At 41.8% G+C, this 24,718-nt stretch overlaps 1 protein-coding gene across 13 annotated transcripts in view; it reads right to left on the bottom strand.

Moving 5' to 3' along the window:
- Nucleotides 1–7,287: 7,287 nt before the first annotated feature.
- Nucleotides 7,288–24,718, bottom strand: part of nfyc (nuclear transcription factor Y, gamma) — a 40,481-nt gene continuing 23,050 nt past the window's right edge. For 6 of the 13 annotated variants that reach the window (XM_079523334.1, XM_079523332.1, XM_079523325.1 and 3 more), the window contains exons 6-12: nt 20,951–21,112; nt 16,528–16,596; nt 13,999–14,148; nt 12,402–12,506; nt 11,459–11,527; nt 9,976–10,029; nt 7,288–9,567 (exon numbers count right to left, since the gene is read on the bottom strand). In XM_079523334.1, the coding sequence (XP_079379460.1) occupies nt 9,448–9,567; nt 9,976–10,029; nt 11,459–11,527; nt 12,402–12,506; nt 13,999–14,148; nt 16,528–16,596; nt 20,951–21,112 (729 nt within the window). In that variant the 3' untranslated portion in view covers nt 7,288–9,447. The remainder of the gene's footprint in view (nt 9,568–9,975; nt 10,030–11,458; nt 11,528–12,401; nt 12,507–13,998; nt 14,149–16,527; nt 16,597–20,950; nt 21,113–24,718) is intronic. The other 7 variants (XM_079523333.1, XM_079523336.1, XM_079523326.1 and 4 more) reach the window with 7 other exon arrangements.

The following is a 24,718-nucleotide window of genomic DNA, read 5'->3' as shown; positions in this document are numbered from 1 at the left end:
ACATCAACTCTCCAGCTGATGCTGCGAACCGGAGCACAGTAGTGGAAAAAGTAGGTGAAGGATTTTAACTCAAATCTTTGCTTCTGGGGGGTCCCTGGATTAAAAAGGGCATCTTTGAAAAACAAAGAAGAGGTCCCGCACACTGTCAGACACTTGCCAAAAATTGTTGCTCTTTATAGAGGGTATGCGCATGCTTAAAGTGAATGGCACATCGAGTGGCAAATCGAGTGGCAAAGCAACATGCAAAGTGAGTTTAACATTGTTTAACGTTGTTCAATGCAATCAGATAGGACTTTTCTGTTTGGATGCATGGGTTATCATGGCCAGAAAGTCGTTTTTTGCCACTCAGTACTAGGCATTCCTGCATAACTTCCGGGTTTGATGATGATGTCACACGCATACCCTCTATTAGGTCGATGTTTCGGTCGCTTAGACTTTCACCAGGACAGACAGGGGGTCCCTGGAAAAACATATTTTCAGATAGGGGTCCGCGGCCAAATACAGATAATTCCGGGGGTCCTTAAATTGGCCTCAGGTCTAAACGGGTTAAGTACAGTACTTAAATGCACTACTTTCCAGCAGTGCCGGAGTGGGGTCGCCGCGGTGGTTAGAGTCTCAGAGATGCGCAGGGCTTCATCTGTTGGCCTTGATCCGACCAGACGAGCCGGCCCGGGCCAAGAAAAATACCAGTGGACACAATCCTTTTCACGCATGGCTTAGGCTCACATATTCCTCGCAATCCCTCATCACCCTTATTAGACAGAGTGGAGCATGAGTCTGCACTCATTAAAGCAGTTATTGTTCAGCGATTATGACGACGACGACGAGGAGGAGGAGGAAAGGGCCCTGGGGTTGGGGGGACACTTTAACCTGTGGTTCCTGGGTGCCAAACCATGTCCGTACGTCCGGCGGGGCCCTCAACGCGCTCCTTATTGGCCTGATTTTGTACATTATGCAGGCTAAAAATGATAGTTTATAGTACACCACTCTCTCTCTGTCTTTCACTCACACGCACGCACGCACGCACGCACGCACGCACGCACGCACGCACGCACGCACGCACACACACACCTTTCAGGGGGGACTGTGACCCGTTCCTCGGGGTGCAGTTACAGTAAAGTGGGACAGGTTGGGTCGAGATCTCAAAATATCGTCACTGTCGGGTGGAAACCTTGTATGCCCAAAGCATTTTCATTAGTGTTTAGTGTTTCATTAGTGTTTCATTAGTGTTTAGTGTTTCATTAGTGTTTCATTAGTGTTTAGTGTTTCATTAGTGTTTCATTAGTGTTTAGTGTTTCATTAGTGTTTCATTAGTGTTTAGTGTTTCATTAGTGTTTCATTAGTGTTTCATTTGTGTTTAGTGTTTCATTAGTGTTTAGTGTTTCATTAGTGTTTCAGTAGTGTTTAGTGTTTCATTAGTGTGTCATTAGTGTTTAGTGTTTCATTAGTGTTTAGTGTTTCATTAGTGTTTAGTGTTTCATTAGTGTTTCATTAGTGTTTAGTGTTTCATTAGTGTTTAATTTGTGTTTAGTGTTTCATTAATGTTTCATTAGTGTTTAGTGTTTCATTAGTGTTTCATTAGTGTTTAGTGTTTCAATAGTGTTTCATTAGTGTTTCATTAGTGTTTCATTAGTGTTTAGTGTTTCATTAGTGTTTAGTGTTTCATTAGTGTTTCATTAGTGTTTAGTGTTTCATTAGTGTTTCATTAGTGTTTAGTGTTTCATTAGTGTTTCATTAGTGTTTAGTGTTTCATTAGTGTTTCATTAGTGTTTCATTAGTGTTTAGTGTTTCATTAGTGTTTCATTAGTGTTTAGTGTTTCATTAGTGTTTAGTGTTTCATTAGTGTTTCATTAGTGTTTCATTAGTGTTTAGTGTTTCATTAGTGTTTAGTGTTTCATTAGTGTTTCATTAGTGTTTAGTGTTTCATTAGTGTTTCATTAGTGTTTAGTGTTTCATTAGTGTTTCATTAGTGTTTAGTGTTTCATTAGTGTTTCATTAGTGTTTAGTGTTTCATTAGTGTTTAGTGTTTCATTAGTGTTTCATTAGTGTTTCATTAGTTTTTAGTGTTTCATTAGATTAGTGATTTTAGTGATTTTAGTGATTTAGTGATTAGTGATTTTAGTGATTTTTAGTGATTAGTGATTTTTAGTGATTTGAGTGATTTAGTGATTTTAGTGATTTTAGTGATTTAGTTAATCTGTGATTAGCGCTCCTCTACTTTTCTATATGTACCATTTTCTGTCCTCTTTTTTACGTGGTTGCCTAAGTGGGGTTTCATATTATGTGTATTTAGTGATTAGTGATTTAGTGATCAGTGATTTTTAGTGATTTAGTGATTAGTGATTTTAGTGATTTAGTTAATCTGTGATTAGCGCTCCTCTACTGTTCTATATGTAAAAATCACTAAATCACAAAAAAATCACTAAATCACCAATCACTAAATACACATAATATGAACCCCCACTTAGGCGTGCTAATCACAGATGAACTAAATCACTAAAATCACTAATCACTAAATCACTAAAAATCACACAAATAAATCACTAAATCACTAAAATCACAAATCACTAAATCACTAAATACACATAATATGAAACCCCACTTAGGCAACCACGTAAAAAAGAGGACAGAAAATGGTACATATAGAACAGTAGAGGAGTGCTAATCACAGATTAACTAAATCACTAAAATCACTAAAATCACTAAATCACTAATCACTAAAATCACAAAAATCACTAAAAACACTAAATCACTTATCACTAAATACACATAATATGAAACCCCATTTAGGCAACCACGTAAAAAAGAGAGGACAGAAAATGGTACATATAGAACAGTAGAGGAGCGCTAATCACAGATTAACTAAATCACTAATCACTAAATCACTAAAATCACTCAAAATCACTAAAATCACTAATCACTAAATACACATAATTTGAAACCCCACTTAGGCAACCACGTAAAAAAGAGGACAGAAAATGGTACATATAGAACAGTAGAGGAGCGCTAATCACAGATTAACTAAATCACTAAATCACTAAAATCACTCAAAATCACTATATCACTAAAATCACTAATCACTAAATACACATAATATGAAACCCCACTTAGGTTTTTCATTAGTGTTTCATTAGTGTTTAGTGTTTCATTAGTGTTTCATTAGTGTTTAGTGTTTAATTAGTGTTTCCATTAGTGTTTAGTGTTTCATTAGTGTTTCATTAGTGTTTAGTGTTTCATTAGTGTTTCATTAGTGTTTCATTAGTGTTTAGTGTTTCATTAGTGTGTAGTGTTTCATTAGTGTTTCATTAGTGTTTAGTGTTTCATTAGTGTTTAATGTTTCATTAGTGTTTAGTGTTTCATTAGTGTTTAGTGTTTCATTAGGGTTTAGTGTTTCATTAGTGTTGCATTAGTGTTTAGTGTTTCATTAGTGTTTAGTGTTTCATTAGTGTTTCATTAGTGTTTAGTGTTTCATTAGTGTTTCATTAGTGTTTAGTGTTTCATTAGTGTTTCATTAGTTTAGTGTTTCATTAGTGTTACAATTACAATAGTCTGGTTGCCCAAAGGGCAACCAGACTATTGTAATTGTAACACTTTTTTTTCTTTTTACTGGAGTAACCTTTATTTTGCCGGACTACTCCTCTTAGTTTTAACTGTACGCACTTGAGCCATATGTCAAATTGACCGGAAAAATCGGGAATCGTGTGCTTGCTCATTGCTAAGAGAAATATTGTATAGTTTAATTGATATTAATGTATTCGTGCATTCAATTTCCCCATTGACATGAATGGGAAAATGCGAAAACTCAGTATTTTTTCCTCAGAGACCGTAAGCGGTATAGTTACAAAACTTTGAGGGTAAATTCATAATAATTACTAAAATTAATTAACTTATAATTGTATCGGTCGGCCTCATGGTGGCACTATAACAGCCCACTTTACGTTTTGGCTTATAACTCTTGAACCGTAGGTCGTAAAATCAAAATCATTTTTTCCCTGGATTCCTTGGGTCATGACGCATCTCCGCATATAGGCCACGCCCATTTGCGTCAGGATAGATTTTCTTCAAAACACACTTTTTTTTCTAAACCTACAGATTCTGTACGAATCTCACAGAAATCGGTACACATGATCGCTGGACCTATCCGTCCGCGTTTATTTTTTTTTCAGATGTTTTGATTTTTTTTTGTCCTTATCGTTTGGCCTTAATCGTCGTCCGAAGTTAGTTGGAGGGCCCTATTGTACAAAAAATGCCAGATATCACGAATGGAATGTCCAATCCATCCCAAATTGGAATCACATGTTGCGGGTGGTTTAATCAACCAAAAGCCAAAAGCGATTCCATTTCCATCTATAGGGGGCACCGCAAATGCGAAAAATGTAACCGTTTCTTGCAGAAAAATGATTTTTGGGGGGATAAATCCCCAAATTACTTACACATGATCGCAGGGGTGACGTGACATTGTAATTGGCTGGCAATATTAGTGGGAGGGGCATATGTAAGCCACTGCGGCAACCACACTTTGCAATTTTTTTCAATTATTATTATTTTATTGCAACATGTTCGGAACTTGTAGAGCACACCGGTTCTCAAATCTTTTTTTATTTTTTAGCTCAGGTCACCCCTGAAAAATAATATTTTCATCCACGGCACACCCTGAATAAAATTCTTACTTAATAGATCCTTTTGTCATATTAACGGTAAGCAAATATGTAGATATTTCTCACAAAGATACAGTAGCCTATAGCTATGTCACGAGTAAAACAAACTGGAGGGAATATCTGTCCATTAGGACAGACTGAACAAACTTTTATACTTGGCGTCACATCACTTAAACCAGAGCATTCCTATCCTGGGGGGGGGGGGGGGGGGTCTGCTTGTAGATCTGCTATTTTCACTACTTTCGTGCAACACTCTTGTATGAGGAAATAGGGCATTCATTTACGAATAAGAACCATGAAAAGGGAGATACAAGGTTTCTGCCCGACAGCACCGACAGCTATGCATTTGTCTCATTTTTCCATTCCAGCGAATTATGGCCTATGTAACGACTTGTCTTCCTTTAAAGATTTAGGTCGGATAAGGAATGCTGATCTGCTGGAGCTGAGCTCCCCCAGTCCAGCTATAACTCGTGACTCTATTGTTAACCACTTGCCCTTTTCAGACACAGGAACTTAAAAACCCCAGAACTGCAGAAATGAGCGTACTATTGTTCTTATGTAATGTCGAACTTTCGGGGATGATATTGATTCGACATTTTAGCAAGAAAATTGCCTTACTTTGCAACTTTGAAAAGGTCTTGTCTATGTTGCCAAAACAAAAAAAGAAATGAGCCATTTTGAGCAAAATGGTATTTAGACCTGCAGCAAGCAATATATCTGGATGTCACATTGTTATAGGGCCTAAATTTAGTTTTTGGATTAGTGGTGCCCTCATCTGGCCGGTATGAGTAATGACACCACCTCTTCATTAGCTGTGGTTGGATGAAATGAAATGAAATGAAATGATTACTATATTTACCCAGGGTATCTGGGCTAAGCTCAATAACTTGTTTCCAGCCAGGCCCTGCTCATAGAACATTTCATCGTAGTGGTTCAATGCCTTGTTCAAGGGCACTTCAGCGGTGGTAATTTTAACGTGTCGGACCGCTGATTCGAACTGGCGACCTTCCGGTATCAAGACCGCTCCGCAATCCGTTCGGCCACCGCTGCCACAAATCACATTCTGTGCATTTCTTGTATCCATTACCCACTGGCTATATAATGAGTGTCCTTTAATGAATCATTCATATTGAATATCTCTGCTGTCGGGATGTGATACTGCCATTACTGCCAATGGTATTGTGGCTTGATACATTGTCAGATTAGAATGATGAACGCAGGCGGAAAAAACCTTGTTTGAGGATCCAATGGGAGTTAGGTGGTTTAGTCAGAAGCGCTTTTTTAAATTATTTTCATTTGTTAATTATTTGTAAAACCCACACAGACGTTAAGGGTGTTCAATAGCACTGATTAAAGAATTTTGATATGCTGGTGAAGCCTACTGGTATGGGGGTGACTTCAATAGGTTCAACTCCTGCTGACATTTCTTATGTTATGTTATGCTCTTAAAGCAGTATTATGTAACTTTAGCGAATAACATTTTATTTTGTCCACTGTGTGCTAGCCTACGTAGTACGTACGAGTTGGGGTCTTTGAATTCGGTCTCCCTCCTCTTCTATTGAGACATTTAGATCATGACTAATATAGGTCAAGGTTAGACACTATTTTGTTTCTGGCTTGACACGACCTGATGGCCAATATTCTCCCCTGAGCATGCAGATAATAATAATAATGGATTGCATTTTTATAGCGCTTTTCCAAGTGCTCAAAGCACTTTACAATGTTCCATTCATACATAGGGAGGTGACACGGTGAACAGTCGACAACAGCTTCCCACATTCACACCATTGACACCAACCTCGCCACTCGCCCTGCACACTTCCACTTGGTTTGAGCATAGAAATAATAGAGACAGCACTGGATGGGAGGGGAATCCCGGTGCCATCTCTTATTATTTATATATCTATGCTCAAACCGAGTGGAAGTGTGTAGGGCGAGTGGCGAGGAGCTAGTTACAAAAAGGGCCCAATGGTGGCAAGCTAGCACCGATCAACTCATTGGAGGCAATGTGGGGTTCAGTGTCTTGCCCAAGGACACTTCGACATGTGGACAGGAGGAGCCGGGATTCGAACCGCCGATCCACGGATCATTGGGTGACCTGCTCTACCTCCTGAGCCACAGCCGACGAAATAGGTTCTACAACTCTATATCCACAGAATGACTCATCCTAATTCCTTCACAGGGGTTACCGATGATACTCTGTTCCATTTAGTTAGTGGTTCTCAAACTTTAATTGCAAGGACCACCATAACCACCGTGTACAAAAGGTCTATTTGGAAGGTACTTAAGGTCACTTCGAGACCCACTGGTGTAGCAGTGTTTCCAGTGAGCCAACATGCACAATATCAGCACCCAGACTCTGTTTGACCAGAATGGAACAGAGCGTATTAGTATCATCGGTAACACCTGTGAAGGAAGTAGGGAAGGCCAAGTTCTTTCCATAATAGCTGGTAAAAAAAATAAAATAAAAATGCAGCTCTTGTGCAGGAGAATGGGGTTCAATCCGGGGCAGAACAAGAAAGTAGTGCAGCATTAAGTAACGTATGTAGGATAAGTCCTGATACCAAGGGCTGTATTATGTGTAAAGAACAACACCCATCCAACAAAAGAAATCCACTAGACACTGGGGGCATGTTATCGTTTTATTTTTTTCGTCTCACAAAGTTTGTTTACAAAAAAAAAAAAAATGGAACATCAAAAATAAAATAAACATGTGTACCTATCTATTGCATATCATGCTGGCAGTTTAAACTACATGCAAAAAGGTAAAAAAAAACAAAACAGAAAGAAATACAATAATAAGAACGTCAACAATGGTCGTTACTGTACAAAAATGACTGGGGGTTGGGAAGGCAAACATTTTAATCTCAAGAACAAACCATAACGTTGACAGTTACCACTTACATATAAAACAAGAAGTAATTTTTTTTATTTATCATTATTTTATTAGAAAGGGCATCTTTGATGTTCTCCAGAGGAAACCTGGGTTGTGGCAGAAGCGGCAAGGTGAAGTGTGAACCAGAGTAGACACATCTTATGTCCCATTTATCCTTGGTTGTGCACTGCGTCTCGTGTTCCGGATATAGACAATTTACTTATAAAATTGGGCTATTTTCGGTGAGCAAACTATGTGTAGACGTTAGACGACCCTTTAATGTCCTGGCCTGGACAGATTTAAAGCCTTCGCCACATTACCTCCACACCGCCATCTTTTAACAAAGAAAACACATCACATTATTATTGACCTATTTAATGTCTGCCAGGCCCTTCTCCTACTAATTTATTTATCACATACCACCCAGCCTTTATTAGCCCCTAGGTGAGGGAGCCTAGGTGACGAAAGCAAATGACCTCTAAGGCTGACATCATCATGCCACTGGACCAGTGGTTCTCAAACAGTTTCATTTCAAGGACCTACACTCACCAGTTAGGCATGCATTAGACCCCCAAACTGAGTGAGTACAGACATGTAAGGGTTCATTTGGTTCCCAACTAGTCATTTCGTTTGGGAACCAGCTCTATCCCCCTCGAGGACCCCTGGGGGTCCCCACTTTGAGACCCAGCGCACTATACAATGTCAAACATGGTGTTTGACTCAGCATTGCTGAAATTATTTATGTTCTCATAGTCTTTGTGATTAAATAAGGTTATTATGGGAATGTGATAAATAAATGATCACCTGGCATCCGCGGGTTGAACTTTGTAACCAACCAGCACGACGAATGATGCCCAAGTGATGCCTATAAATTATATGGCTTTATCGTGTCAAACAGTCGGGTATCAACTTCAAGACGCGAAAGGAATCCTTTCGACTGCCATGGATAAATAACAAACAGCTCTTTTTGGACTACAGTAACCAAGCAAACCCAGTCAAAATTATGTCACTGATTTTGGATTGGTTTCCATTCGCTATGACTCAGTTTCAGATATCCTTTCGATTTTCTTTTTTATTAAAAAAGCAAAAATAGCATATGCACAAGCTAACGTTTTTTTTTTAATCATGTACCTCCCTCTTCAAGGGCTGGTTCTGGTTCTAAACATCACAGAACTTCACACGTTCTGGAAAATGTTCAGCTTATGGAAGCTTCTGGGTTAACTCTTCGTAGTAAAAAAAAGAAGACAAAAAAGCCCCAAAAAACAGATAGACAACTAAGAGCAGAGGGAGGAGAGGGGTTGAATCTCAGGTCTGTCCAGTCCCGGAGGAGAGGATGGTGCTCTGTCCGTGTTCGGGTTTAGACATCGTGTGGACGTAGCGTTATCCGAGAGGCGAGTTTTCCAGTGTCCCTTTGGTTCTTCTGACCAGTGTTGTACCGAGTCTGACCCGAACAAAACAACAACAAAACATTCTGAAAAAGATGCAGTTCCTTCTAGTGTTTTAGATGCACAGAGCCATTTCACTGTTGCGTTGGTGGTGGCGGTGTCACAGCAAGTGGGCTGTTGTGTGTGTGTGTCTGTGTTAGGGATGGGACAATATTAAAATTATGTCACGATTATTGTGGCAAAAATAATTGCCATTAACGATATTCTAAATGTTAAAATGCCACTTTTGTGTAACAGCATCCTTATTTTGACCCCTGTAGAGTGAAGTAAGAGCGTACCAAATGCACTCCGTACAATTCACCCTAGTGTATGACAATTTCACGATAAATTTAAATCCCTGCGATACGATTATTGCGAGTGTTTTTATCTCGATAAACGATTATCGTCCCATCCCTAGTCTCTAGTTTGTGTGTGTGTGTGTGTGCGCGTTTGTGTGTCTGTGGGGTGGAGGGTTTCCAGAGGGCGGGGCTCAGTCTCCGCTGACCTGCGTCACCTGGCCGTCGACCGTCTGATTGGTGGACTGGATGAACATGGGCTGGCTCAGCTCCTGTCCCGCTGGCATGGTCACCTGCTGGATCTGATACAGCTGCTGTGGAGCACCAACACACAGGTTTGTATTACTATTCTTATTATGAGGACATCAACATTTTAGGAATTAAGCAGTTCACAATGCGATTGGCTATTTTCCGGTGCACAACGCACAACTTAGTATGAATCAGGCATGAATCCCCTAAAACTAAACTCTAAATGACAGATCCTGACACTTAACGCCAACCTGAATGTTTTTTCTAATTGTAAACCCATCTTCAATTTATTTAAAAAAAACATAAAACCACCACCATTTTGTCTTGTGGGGACCAGGTCCTCACAAGGATTATATTCATTTAAATTCCATGGTGAGATTATATTACGTTGTATTATAGATTATAATACAACCCCAAATAGATTAAAAAAAACACATTAACTGTGAACCAAAGTGAATTCTTATAATAGTTACCTGTCCGTCAGTGAACTGGTTGAACTGCTGTCCTTGTACGTCCGCCTGTGTGATCTGAGAATCACAACGAAAGTCATCTCTAGTCCCGATGCTACAGCACACTGATTTAATCTCTAGTCCCGATGCTACAGCACACTGATTTAATCTCTAGTCCGGATGCTACAGCATAGTTATTACAATCAAATTCAATATTGTCTGATATTATCACATCAATGCAATGCTTACTACCTACACCAACAAATGAAGTATTTGATAGCACTTTAATTGAAATTCAGTCACATCCCTGACTTGCAAGAAATTAAAGTCTATTCAATCTGTGTTAAACAAAGACAATGTATAACTTCAATTATTGCATCATTACGAAATCTTAGAGGTACATATTGAATATCCGCTTTCAACAATCACAATTTACAACTTGGGCATTTAGCAGACACTCTTAATCTAGAGCAAGCTAAGCTAAGAACCTAACATCCGTCTAACTGTACAATATCTGTACAATTAAACTATAAGTATACATTATACAATGCCATCTCTACAAAATATACCATTCTAAATGACAAAATTGAAGCCTTTGCATACGCCTGCAAGGTTGCCGAGTGCTACGGCAAGTGCTGCGGGCTAAAGACGTGGAGTCTGAAGAGCTGAGTTTTCAGACTACGGTGGAAGATTGGGAGTGAGTCTGCAGTTCTGATTGCAATGGGAAGTTCATTCCATAGTTTTAGAGCCAGAATGGAGAAGAGCCAGGGACGCGTGGAGCGTTGTTCCGGCTGTTTTAGTGAAGGTTCTGCCAGTCTCCCCTTTCGGGTGGAAACCGTTGAAACAGAAATAGCTTTAATGTGTTCCAAAAGGATCCAATGTAGTCATTCAGTCACAAGCTTTTGTTAATTCTTTTCACTGGTTAAATATTTATAAAACCCACAGAGACACTTAACCACTTTCAAGCTGCTGTGCCCATTTTGGGGCATGTTATTATAGGCCGAAAAGGACGAAAGAAAGAACAGTGGTTAAGTCCGTTTTATAAATATTTGAACAATGAAAAGTATTAACAGGAGCTTGTGACTAAGTAATAACGCCATAGGATCCACAGGATATTTTTCTTCCCCATTACCTGAAAAGCAATCGTTTTGCAGTGGTGGAAGTTCTCCAATGTTTTACTTAAGTAAATGTATCAATACGGCAATGTAGAAATGGTGTTACAAGTAAAAGTCTGGAATTCAAAGTCTTCAGATGTATACAAATATTTTTTAAATAGCAGATCGGCTATTTTCGAAAGGTCTGAAGTGGTTAATGTATGTTTTGTAATAATAATCAAACTCTAGTGGAGGGCAGAGTCCCCTCCCTCGGCTAAATCATGGTTAATTGACGGTATGTCCTTTCTGAAACTTGAAAAAAATCAAATTCACGATTCGAGGGTCCTCTGATAAATGTTATAACCATTGGCAACCTTTAATATCGTATGTAAGCAGTTTGGAATCACTTTCACCTGACTGAAGACACATGGTGTTGGTGTGCTCTGGTGGTGCAGATCTCTACTTGGTGCAAGATATATAGCCTAATATATTGGAAATCATTACACATGAGGGTCAATAAATGAGCCAATTAAGCTCTTACATGCTTTCTCTTTATATAAGTATTATTATTATTATTTTAATTATTATTATTTTATGTCTCTTATTTTACCCCCCTTTTAAGTTGTTTATTTATTTCTGTGAACATAACCATGTGATCCCTTTCTTTGTATCTTAGTTATGTACTCAACCTATTGGTTTTATACCTGTATATATGTTGTGTGTATCTTAGTTATGTACTCAACTTATTGGTTTTATACCTGTATATAATTTATGTTGTTTGTATGTCTGGCCTCGTGGGGAAAGATGGTGGGTGGGTGGGGAGGATTGGGAAAGGAGTTGTGGGAGAAAATATAAAAACAAAGAGTTGTATTTTCTTTCTGTGAAACTTGCATATGATGTCATACTCTTTGAATAAAATGTATTTAAAAAATAATAATAATAATCAAACTCTACAAACCATTAACTAAAGTTTTCAAATAATTGTAGTGGAGTAAAAAATACATTACATTTGTCTCTGAGATTTAGTGGAGTAGAAGTAAAAGTACTGAAAGAATATTCCACTAAAGTAAGAATACCAAGTACAAGTTCTTGAGTTACTGAAAAATTGCGTCGTTTCAAAAACGCTTTATACTCTATGTATAACGATGCAATGTGACATAGCTCTGTTTACAGAATGCTGTACCTTCTCCGACTGTATACCGCTTTTATTATATTATATTTTGACACTTGCTTTGGTATATTATATTTTGACACACGCATGTTTTCTCACTCCAATAAAGCTCATTTGAATTACTTTACAGTATTGGACATACAAGGTTTCCACGTGACAGTGGCGGAATGGGAAGAGCCTTTTACCTGCTGGGTGTTGCCGAGCGTCTGGATCTGTCCTTGGACCACCTGCGTTCCAGAGACGGGCTGGGCCAGACGGATGTACTGCAGCTGGCCCGTGTTGAGCTGCACCTGCACACAACCACCACACGGGGGAGACAAACACCAGGGCTTAGTTCACACACACACAACACTCTCACACAAAAAAAACTGTCATTTGGGGAGAACACAGAGGTCAACGGCCATTTCAGTGTTCCGGGTGACTGACCGCTGTGGCAATCGTTCACTCGTTGATCTCAGAGAGAGCCGTTAACCATCTTAAAACATCCGTTTGATGATTACCCCACAAACGGTCAACGATACGATGGGTTGAGTGAAGGCAAACGTTTGTGAAATCTCACAAGGTCAAAACAATGTCGGTGACAAAGCAAAGCTGTTCTCCTGCTGCCCTACATCTCGGTGGCATTTCCGTCCTTATCCTTTGTAATTTCATGTACTTGGATCTTCGCTCGGTGTAAGACATGAATAACGGACAATGCAAGAATAATTAAAGCTTTTAGCATTTGAATGGAAACACAAAAGGAGGTACATGGATGGTAATGGCAGAGCATCTCAAGGTGAACAATCACTGTCATAAAAAACAAATTGATGCCATTTCGAGGCTTGCATAGATTTAGAAAGCTGGACAACAGATCTCTGCAGCGCTGACGTAAACCCGGTAGAGCACATCATCATCATCCAGAATCCTATTCTTAGATACACGACTTTAATAAGCATAGGTTCGGGGTCACAGAGATGAAAAAGGAAAGGAATAAAGTGGTCAAATGGGGGTACGTGGCCTAGTGCATATCAAAGGACTTATCAAAGTGGGGGTTATTGAAAAAAAAATCAGATCTACAAGCTCATAGCACGGCACCGAGTGCCACACTATGAGCTTGTAGATCTGCTATTTTTGGGAAAAACCTTACGTGTGCAATTCTTTGAATATGTATTCTTTCACGGCGGACATTTTAAACTCAATTATTCGCTTCTGTAGGGTCCCTGGAATAAACATATTTTCAGATGGTGGTCGGCGGCCAAATACAGATAATCTTTGGGGTCCTTGACATGAAATAGTTTGAGAAGCACAGATACATCAGAAACGGTCTCTCAGTAAACGGTCATGATTTAGAAGACATTTTTGTAAAATCTGGCCTCAGGTCTCAATGGGTTATACGCAGGGGTCATCGCCATGTTGGCTTGTGGTGGACATTTTCCATTTTTGGCTACGGACACACAAAATGAAAAATAATATTTCCCGAAACACATAAATAGATAGCCCTGAATGACCATAACAGATCTGTAACTCAGAGTGTTCAAATGTCAGAGTTAAGGGGGTCTTTGCAAAGAAAACATTTGAGAACCACTAGTACTATAGTGGAATCCTAATGTGCCATAAACCTGGAGACTTGATATTCAGTAAGTGGGTGTTATGATCAAAATAAGAACATTATATTATGGTGTGTAAAACAGGGGGAAAAAAATGGTGACGGACAAGACCAAGTCTTTGCCACAGACACATTTGTCTGTGTACGGACATGTTGGTGACCCCTGGTTATACGGCACCATGGTGCAGGTTTCTTACGGGGATCTGTTGGATCTCTCCGGTGTTGGTGATGATCTGCTGCATGACCTGCATGGTCTGACCCTGACTCGTCTGGAGCGTCTGGCCCTGACCGGCCTGGACGATCTGCAACTGCTGACCCTCACCCACCTGCATGGTCACAGGAGCACTCTAACCAGAGAGGGGGTGGGAGAGATACAGACAGACAAAGAAGAAAGACAGAGAAAGAGTGAATGAAAGGGAGGGAGAGAAAGAGAAATAGGGGGAGAGAAAGAGAGGTAGAGAAATGGGGGGAGAGAAAGAGAGGTAGAGAAATGGGGGGAGAGAAAGAGAGGTAGAGAAATGGGGGGAGAGAAAGAGAGGTAGAGAAATGGGGGGAAAGCGAAAGGGAGAGAAAGAGAGGGTGGGAAATAGAGAGACACACATTAGTTCAAGGTTCTTTATTATTTGTCTCCCGAGGAAGACATGTGTCTTGGACAAGGGCCCGCATAAGCGTAGCCCTTATGCCCATGTCGCCGCAGAGCAGCGCCAAAATAGTTGTTGATTCACAGTCCATGCAAGTATCCAACACGTAGTTTATGATTGACAGCAGGGCTAGGAGACCAAGAGACAGATCAGTAACTGTGTCTGGCATCAGCGTTTAACCCCAAAAACCCCACCGCTCGTCCCATTTAACCCCCCCACCTCCCCCACATCCCCCCCCCCCCCCCCCCCCCCACACACACACACTTTGGAAGAGGACCAGCACAACAAGGCACTTTAGGATGACAAGAGACGACAGTGCAAGTTTCAACACGGCGACTCAGCCGCTCTCGCTCCGTCTCTACGGTAGGGCGGCCACCTGATCCGAGGCCGCGGTGGCCCGCATGGGGTCACCTGAGGAGAGCGGCGGTTAGGACACCCAGATCAGTGCTTCTCAGCTTGTGGTCCGGGGACCACCAGTGAGTGCTCCTTGAGGGGGTTCCAGGTGGTCCCCAGCTAAATGATGGAGAGTTGGTAACCGAATGGACCCTTAATAGATCTTTAACTATCGAGCGTAAAATTATGTTGTCATTTTACACACTCGAGTTAAATTATTGTTAAACATTTGCGTTTGCCTGTTGTCTCCCCTATGGTAGCCCTGGAAACCACAGGCGTTCTGTTACTCCTATGGTAGTTTTGGGTCTGAGGGGCTAAATATCATCAAATGGTGGTCCGTGGCTCAAATGCCAAATAAATAATAGTCATTGATATGACCTAGATCAGTGCTTCTCAGCCTGTGGGTTCGGGACCCCACGTGATTTGCTTTGACAGTGAAGAGACAATTTAAGGACTTTTAAGACCGTTTTAATACCTCAAGAAAAAGACCAACACTGCATCAACAGTAATCATCAAACTATGCTATAAAGGCCGGTCAAACATTGGCCAAATTCTTAAATAGAAGAAAGAGGAAAATGTTGTGAAAATAGCCAAATCGATCTGCTATTTTCGCATTTTTTATCTGTGGAATCGAAGATTGAATTCATCAACTCCTACATTCCAAGTGGGGGGGTGGGGTGTTCCCAGTTCAAATATGTTTATTTTGGAGGGGTCCCCAGTTCAAATATGTTTATTTTGGAGGGGTCCCCAGTTCAAATAGGTTTATTTTGGGGGTCCCGACTTCAAATATGTTTATTTTGGGCGGGACAGTGGTTCTCAAAGTGGACAGTGGTCCAAGGATCCTCAGGTTTGTTCCGTGAGGGGGTTCCACATGGACCCTTAAAGGTCTAACTCTGCTGAGAGTGTACAAATGGAACCAAATGGACAACGTAAGGAAATTAATTAACAAAATCCTGTTGACAATAAGAAATTAATGTACTAAACTGAACATGAGCATATTATTAATTAAAAAAAATCTCATTTTAACACAGTAATCCTATAGTATTATACCCAGTCCTGATGGTGGTGGTAACTTCACCATTATGCTGATTTTGACCAAATAGAGCGAATCTGGCGATATCACTTCCGGTTCAACAACATCCGCTAGCTTTCTTCACTGTGTTGTGTTTTGCTACATTAAGCCCCCGATTACAGGGAATTAAACAATTACGTCAAGGGTAATGAGGGATTTTTTGATTAATTACGTCAAATACGTCAATAGCCATAAGAGGGTTAAAAAAAAGAATAAAAATAAACATTTCTGTAACTGTTGGCCTAGAACGACATGCCCAAAATAGGAAAGCCAGGTTTAATGCCAGGTTTTAATTATATCAATAAAACCTGAGCCAGTTCAGGACCCACTTTACATACAAACAAAAAGGTTTAGTTTGATGCATGTGGCAGCAGCTACTCCTCCCTTCCGGGTATCACGCCTCTTTAACATTTGATTGCACCACTCCGCTGCACAGATAGCGGACTGCACGACCTGCGAATGAATCCATCGATGCTGACAGGCCTCTGCCAAAGTTGCCCACACTGCAGCTTCATATGGAAATGACAAGGGGGAAAGGGGGGAGAACGCCGCATGCATGGTGCATGGTGCAGCAGCCCTGCTTTGTGTTGTGTATCATGCGCGTGTTTGCTGGTGTTTACCGTTATAGGTGTGCCCTGTGACTGCACCTGCACTTGCTGTAACTGCTGCATGGTGGCGCCCTGCAGCACCTGAGGGCCAAGATAATGGGTGACCGAGGGAGAGAGAGAGAGAGAAGCAGAGGGTGCAGAAACTTAACACATGAATGCAAGCATAGGCGGAGCGCAAGCATTAACAAAGCATGTTGTCTGGCAGAAATGTCCAAAACCATTACTGTAATCTGCAGGTAATGGAGGGAGGGAAAATTCTTTTGTCAGAAGCTCTTGTTAATATTTTCAATTTGTTAAATATTTATAAAAAGGCCGGTCTTAACCACATTCAATTTAGAAAATTAATGTCCAATAAAATATAAACCAGTTGGTGAAAACAGACGATTTTTAGCTATGGTCAATACTCTAATGGGGCGTTCACACGGGCAGACGCAAAGATGAAGGAGTGTGTAATTTGGAGCAGCTACATGCATCACTGCGTCTTTACATCGGTATGTCGCTCGCTTCCATTGCCATAGAAGATAAATGACATAGTGCCATATGCAGGAGGTTAAAACCATGAGGGAATGACAGAGGAGATGACATGAAGACAACCTCTCAGGCTGGAGTACAGAGAGCAAGACAAGACAGACATGGTGATGGAATGTTTTATTTAGAGTCACTCACTCACTCACTTCTGCTTTAGTAGTAGCGTTGTAGAGATAGGCAGCAGACAGAGTGATGGCAGAGGGAAAGTAGTCTACGTCTGCTCTGTGCTAAAGGGCCAATTACAGAGCACTGGTTCCCAACATTGGGTCTGAGGACCACCTGGGGTCCAAATTGAACCTTTAACAGGTCTGAACTCTGAGTGTACAAATGGAAAGCAATTTGTACACTCTGAGACATTACAGACTCCTAACAGAGTGTCTTATTTGGACCGCCTAGGTTGGCGTCACGGCCTGTCCAAAATACATGTCCCTGAACAAGACGCTTAACACCCAACAGCTCTGCTTAGAGCGACCTCCCATTGAACAGACATCAACTGGGTGAAGCTGAAAGTGAATACCTTGCTGCCAAGTCACTAGTCTACATGCTGCCGAGTAGTGGCAGCTGAATTTCAATAAAGGTCTATCCAAACTATCCTATCCTACATATTCTCTGAGTGACTGACCTACATGAAGAATAAGTAAGTACAGAACAAGGTTGGAGACATAAAATGATATGAGACACTGGGCTCCATTTTCGTCACCGCTAAACCCCTTATCCCTAAACTTCTTTGCCTTTTTCTTTTTCTTTTTTTACTATTTTGAAACACATTTTTGAGTAGTTCAACTAGCCAATCTACATCGACACGTTGTGAGCTTGTAGACTGGCTATTTTAACTATACAAAAATGTTTTGCAAAATAGTAAAAAAAGGCAAAGAAGTTTAGGGATAAGGGGTTTAGCGGTGACGAAAATGGAGCCCTATGTCCCTGTGTCCACCACTATAGCCAAGAGTCTGTCAGACTGTGTGTAACCTCTAATGTTAACCCATACCTGACACAACAATGGTCTCCAGGAAGGATGGTGGTGAGTTGAAAGAACCCCTGCCCTGGATCAATCCATGTACCCCTGGACGTACTATAGTACCTCACTTTGACAATAGCTAGACTGAAGCTATTCTATTAGGGCTGTGACTGCGTACCACAGCCTTTGGGCAATCTCATTTCTCGGTTAAAGTAGTATTCCTTTTGCATTATTAACAGAGTGGGAAAGTAGAATTCAATATCAGCAGACGTTAGAAAACTCAGCAAGGTTTACACAGTTTTAAAACCAGCCTCAAGCATTTGGCTAAGGCGAGCACAAATGTGTCACCATCAATGATTGCCTTGTTCTTCATAATATTCGGCACGTTGATTAAAATACTATTCCAACTGTATGTGATAAAAAAAATGTTTTTGTCAAGTGTATTATATTTTGTGGTCGTTTTTCTGTCTCAGGGACAACAGATGCAAATGAGCTGCAAGCCAACTCTGGTGCAATTACTTTTAATTGTACGCAATAATAATAACAAACAATACTGCAAGAAGGTTTAAACAAGCACAGACAACCTCCTATCTCCTTTTACAATGCTCTTTTCCGCCTCTCATACCTTAACCTCAAAACATGTATCCGTTGTCTTGTCTGTCACTTATCCGGCTATTATTATCTGGAAGTGAACACTCAGGAAGTGAGCCGTTAAGAGACGGGAGGTTTGCCTTCAAGATCTACGTAGCTGGAGGCTGCTGCTCATTCAGATCTACGTAGCTGGAGGCTGCTGCTCGTTCAGATCTACGTAGCTGGAGGCTGCTGCTCGTTCAGATCTACGTAGCTGGAGGCTGCTGCTCGTTCAGATCTACGTAGCTGGAGGCTGCTGCTCATTCAGATCTACGTAGCTGGAGGCTGCTGCTCGTTCAGATCTACGTAGCTGGAGGCTGCTGCTCATTCAGATCTACGTAGCTGGAGGCTGCTGCTCTTTCAGATCTACGTAGCTGGAGGCTGCTGCTCATTCAGATCTACGTAGCTGGAGGCTGCTGCTCATTCAGATCTACGTAGCCGGAGGCTGCTGCTCATTCAGATCTACGTAGCCGGAGGCTGCTGCTCATTCAGATCTACGTAGCCGGAGGCTGCTGCTCATTCAGATCTACGTAGCCGGAGGCTGCTGCTCATTCAGATCTACGTAGCTGGAGGCTGCTGCTCATTCAGATCTACGTAGCTGGAGGCTGCTGCTCATTCAGATCTACGTAGCTGGAGGCTGCTGCTCATTCAGATCTACGTAGCTGGAGGCTGCTGCTCATTCAGATCTACGTAGCTGGAGGCTGCTGCTCATTCAGATCTACGTAGCTGGAGGCTGCTGCTCATTCAGATCTACGTAGCTGGAGGCTGCTGCTCATTCAGATCTACGTAGCTGGAGGCTGCTGCTCATTCAGATCTACCTAGCTGGAGGCTGCTGCTCATTCAGATCTACGTAGCTGGAGGCTGCTGCTCATTCAGATCTACGTAGCTGGAGGCTGCTGCTCATTCAGATCTACGTAGCTGGAGGCTGCTGCTCATTCAGATCTGCCAAGACGACACTTGTCCACCATGGATATAGAAGATGCCGTGGGTCAAAGTTTAAATGGTTTTATTTGATTTTTTGTTTTTACCACTGGGCATGTCATAACAGACACAAAGTCTTCCCAAATATATCTACAAGCTCACAACGCGTCGTGATGCGACGCCATTCGGAGCCGGTAGATCGCCTATTGTATTATTATTATTATTATTATTTTTTTGTGGCTTTCGCCTTTATTTTAGATTTTTTATGGAGGGACAGACAGTATATATTTAAAACTGGGCCAATCGATCGAAATCTGTGGCGGCCACTTCTCCGAAACGGTTCCAAAAAACAGAAGCGTGTATGGTTTGGGCGCAGCGGTCTATTTAAAGTGAGTGTCGTAGGGGAAATGCAGCAGTAGCGGCTGTGTGTGTGTGTGTGTGTGTGTGTGCACGCACGAGCAAACCAGGCCAGCGCTGAGCGCTGTGTGACAGCTCAGCTAAAGGAAAACCGTGCTGAAGCAGCATGAAGCAGCACAGAGGTCCAGCTAGCTACGCAGCACGGCACAGTGGCGGACGCTAACACAGTACATTTACTGGAGAGTCACACCACTACGTTTCAAAGATTAATATTGTACTTTGACTCTACATTTCTAGGAAGGGAAAAGGTAGATTTATGAGACATGTTGTGAATATCGATAACAGCATTACGTTGATTCTTTTAGTTTTTTACAGTTATTGATGTTTTCTTTACCGTTATTGATTTTAAATACTTAAGTATTTTCTTTAAAGCAAGTACTTTGGAATTGAGTATTTTCAACTAAAGTACATATTTGACTTGCAGTCGAGTAATATTTGACCGGACCAGGAGTATCCATCTATACTTTGACTCAAGTACCGAGAGGTTGAGTACTTTTGTCCACCACAGCTAAGAGGGACACTTACTGAGACCAGACAGAGAGAGAGTTGAAAGGTGACCCTCAACATTGTGTGTGTGACAATGTCCTGTTGGTAAAGGTACAAACCTTCATTTTGCTCATGCTCAGGTTACACTGTATAATACTGTAGTGTGTGTGTGTGAGAGAGAGTCAACGGACCCCTATTGGTAACACTGTGTGCGATCGAATGTTCTCCCAGCAGGCCATGCGGGTGAAGAGTGTGTGTGTGTGAGAGTGTGTGCGTGTGTGTGTGTGTGTGTGCATGTGCAGGGTGTGTTCCGATGCTGGTGGGAGACAGTGGGCCTCATCAGCGCACGGTGCCAAGACCAACATGGAGGAAGTAAAACGCTGTGATCTGATTTGTCTACAAGATTCTAACTGCAGCTTCACGTCAATCTGTTAATGGAAAATGATGCAGTCCATTTCGTCCCTTTTGTACAGGGTTATGAGGGTTGCTGTGTACCTGTCCTTGCTGTGGCTGTGCGATGATGATCTGTCCCGGCTGGATCTGCTGTGTGCCCTGCTGACCCTGCTGCTGACCCTGGACCTGCACGCCGGGCTGCTGGGCCAGCGTGAAGTAGTACTGGACGGGCTCTGCAGGGGCCACCTGCTGACGGACCTCCTCCTGAAGGAACCACAACAACCAATGAATGAATCACCTGCTGACGGACCTCCTCCTGAAGGAACCACAACAACCAATGAATGAACTACCTGCTGACGGACCTCCTCCTGAACCAACCACAATAACCAATGAATGAACTACCTGCTGACGGACCTCCTCTTGAACCAACCACAACAACCAATGAATGAATCACCTGCTGACGGACCTCCTCCTGAACCAACCACAATAACCAATGAACGGATGAATGAATATTTTATGTCCGTGTCCGGACACGTTCTTGACCCCTTGGAATAAAGCAAAATAAAATCTCAAGACTGAAACTGTAACAATGTTTTAGGGGGCTAACCAGCTGAAGAAATCATGACATTTCTGAGACCAGTCATGTTTCTGGAAGTTGCTTCTAAATTTGTATTATATTGCTAGTTTGATCACTTCAAATACTTTCATCTTAAAATGACTAACGACCGAAAATAGCCGATCTACAAGCTCACAAGACGACATGTTGTGAGCTTGTAGATCGGCTATTTTCGGTCATTCTATGGAATCCAAATGACGTGGCGTAGTCCCATCCTACAAGGGATTATCAGTCATACCCAGCCAGCCAACCCATAAATAAATAAATTGTATTAATTTATGCTTAAATAAACATTAATAGTTGAAATGGCTGATCTACAAGCAATAATAAACAAATGATCCCAGCGTTTTGACTATGGATATGAAGAATCAACTGACGGCCAGAGAAAACACTGTTACTGCTGCCAAATTAGTATTTTCTAACCAGAAACAGACTGTATCAAATATGAGTGACTGACCATCGTATACGATAGAGCCACCTCCCCGGCAATATCGCCGGGATGGTTTGTTTATTTTTGGGCCACAATGCTTATATGAGATGACTTTACGATGACCCAATGTTATTCTCCATAGAGAATAATGTCTGCGAGACAGGGAAGGAGCGAGTGACGTCAGGACTTCTGCACGGTGTATAATAACTTCAATGGAATCCGAATGACTGAAATGAGTCCAGCCAGACACACACACACTATCAGTCCATTACATATCCATGAATTATTGTTGCAGTTGTAACCATAGATGAGTGCAGGTCTGATAAATAACTGATGGGGCTCTGAGGCCACGGATGAGTAATGTAATCTGGACCCAAAGATCCATTAACACACACTGACAGGGCTGAGCTGAGCCGGGCCTCCATCCAGGCTGGTCAATATACAGTAACACCATCGAAGCACCACAGCACTACGTTCAACATTACGCTGGGGCTCCGTGGGAACGCAGAGCATCAGACATGTAGCCCCGACACAATTATTACATAATCGCCTGATCGCTATTATTTGAGATAGTCGTAATAGTTCTTTTTCCCGTCATAACGGTCATGATTACCATGTTAAAAGTGTCATATATTTTCACACATCTAAACAAAATAGTGGCAATAGCAGATCTACACGGTCAAAATGTGTCGCGATGAGACACATTTTGACGCAGTAGAGTCAAAAAACAGTTAGTCATCAGCTTGATGCAATAACAATGGAATATTCAAATGCCTGTGACATAAAAATAAATTAATTAGTACATTTGTGTCATTGTCTTGCCATTAGAAGTTATCAATGTAACTGTTCATATAGTCAGGACAGGATCCCAAACTACTTAAAATCGTCCTAGAGTTTAGACAGTGTGTGTGGGCCCGTCAAGTACTCCAGTACTTTAACTCAAAGTGCAATTTACAATTTAGGCATTTAGCAGACGCTCTTAATCCAGAGCGATTTACATTAAGCAATAACATTGCTTGTGCAAATATGAGTCTAGTAATATTTGTCCAGAAGTATCCATCTATTCTTTGACTTGAGTACCTTGTTGAGTACCGTGTCCACCACTGGATATATAGACAGTTAATCATACTTATCCAGGGACTGAGCTGAGCTATGCTAAATACAATTAACCACTTAAACCCATATGAAACGTAGATTTCACTTGACCGGCGTCCCCCATGGGTCTGAACTCGGGTCCCCCCCTCCTTTCATTTCCCCGCTACACCAAATGTCTCCAGTGAACCCGGCTGGTTGTGTGTCGGTCGGTCAGTCCGTGGGTGAGAGCGTAAACACCCCTCTCCCAGCTCAATGATCACACAGCTGAGAGTGTAGGATGTTTACACTCCAGCACACAGTCTCCAGGACGACGCGGCTCCACTCGCCACGCCGGCTGCTGGCCATCTCTCTCTCTCTCTCTCTCTCTCTGTCGTTTACAGAACAATCTCAGACAAGCGGTTCCTTTTGCAGCGCAGGACATTGCAGTCGGGCAGAAACCTTGTATCTTCATATTTGAACTTAGGATTTAATGCTCTACTTCATTCTGCTATAGTTTCACACAAAATTAGCAAGTGAAAGTGGTTATGCGTGTGTGTTTTCTACATACAACATTCTGTTCTGTAGGATGAACGGTGACACACACACACACACACACACACACACACACACACACACACACACACACACACACACACACACACACACACACACACACACACACACACACACACACACACACACACACACACACACACACACACACACACACACACACACACACACACACACACACACACACACACACACACACACACACACACACACACACACACACAGTTTTAACCTTGCGCAGAAAATTGCCTACAGTGCCTACAAGCTCAAAATGTGCCACAGGGTGTGACGCGTTGCGAGTTCGTAGATCTGCCATTTTCAGTGCACAATCATGCCGTGCCAACTATATGTACAAATCAGGAATTCCTCTAAAGTTTAGAGGTATTAGGCATTAGATTAGCATGAAGTATTTAGAGTCTAAACTAAATACCTTTAAATACTTCACCTTAATCTAAATAATTACCTAATTCTAAGCCCTAACTACCCTAAATCTATTTAAACCATAAAAAACAGTCATCCAGCCGTTTCTCTTGTGTCCTCACAATGTCCATTTATAAAATTCTACAATATTTGTGGAGACATTTGGGCCTCACAAGTTATGCACGTGCATGTGCGCACGCACGCACGCACACACACACAGTCACACACACTTCCTGTGTGCATAAGAGTCAGAGATGGAGTACGAGGATGTGTCCTTCTGACGTCACCTCCTGGCCCGTTGTTTAGTTGTCGGGGGCAACAAGACGCTGCAAACATCCGACTGAAAGCCCTCGCTGCCATAAAAACCCAGCTTCCAGTCAAGGATGTTTACAGCACCTCCTGACTGCCACTGATGGGACTGCAGCCTAAAAAAGACTGCTCCGCTCCCTTGTCCACGGTCGATGCATTGACACATTGACTAAAAAGACATACAATTAATAATGTTCGATCCCTAATATGTCCATTATATACTAATAGTTTAAAATTGCTGTCGCCTCACAGCTAGAACGGTCCTGGGTTGGATGCCCGCTGGGGACGCTGTGGGCGTGTTCCCTCCTCCACATCACACAGGGTATGGGCACATCAGTGCCCTTTCCCGAGGCAGGGTTGGCGAAAGGGCCTTTCTGTGTGGAGTTTGCATGTTCTCCCCGTGTCCTCTAGGGTAGGTACCCTCACAAAAAACATGCAGTAGTCTCTA

Source organism: Electrona antarctica (genome assembly GCF_951216825.1).
Source record: "Electrona antarctica genome assembly, chromosome: 15".
In the NCBI taxonomy this organism is placed as follows: Eukaryota; Metazoa; Chordata; class Actinopteri; order Myctophiformes; family Myctophidae; genus Electrona; species Electrona antarctica.
Note: the sequence above shows the minus strand (reverse complement) of the source record. Positions and strands in the feature narration are given on the sequence as shown.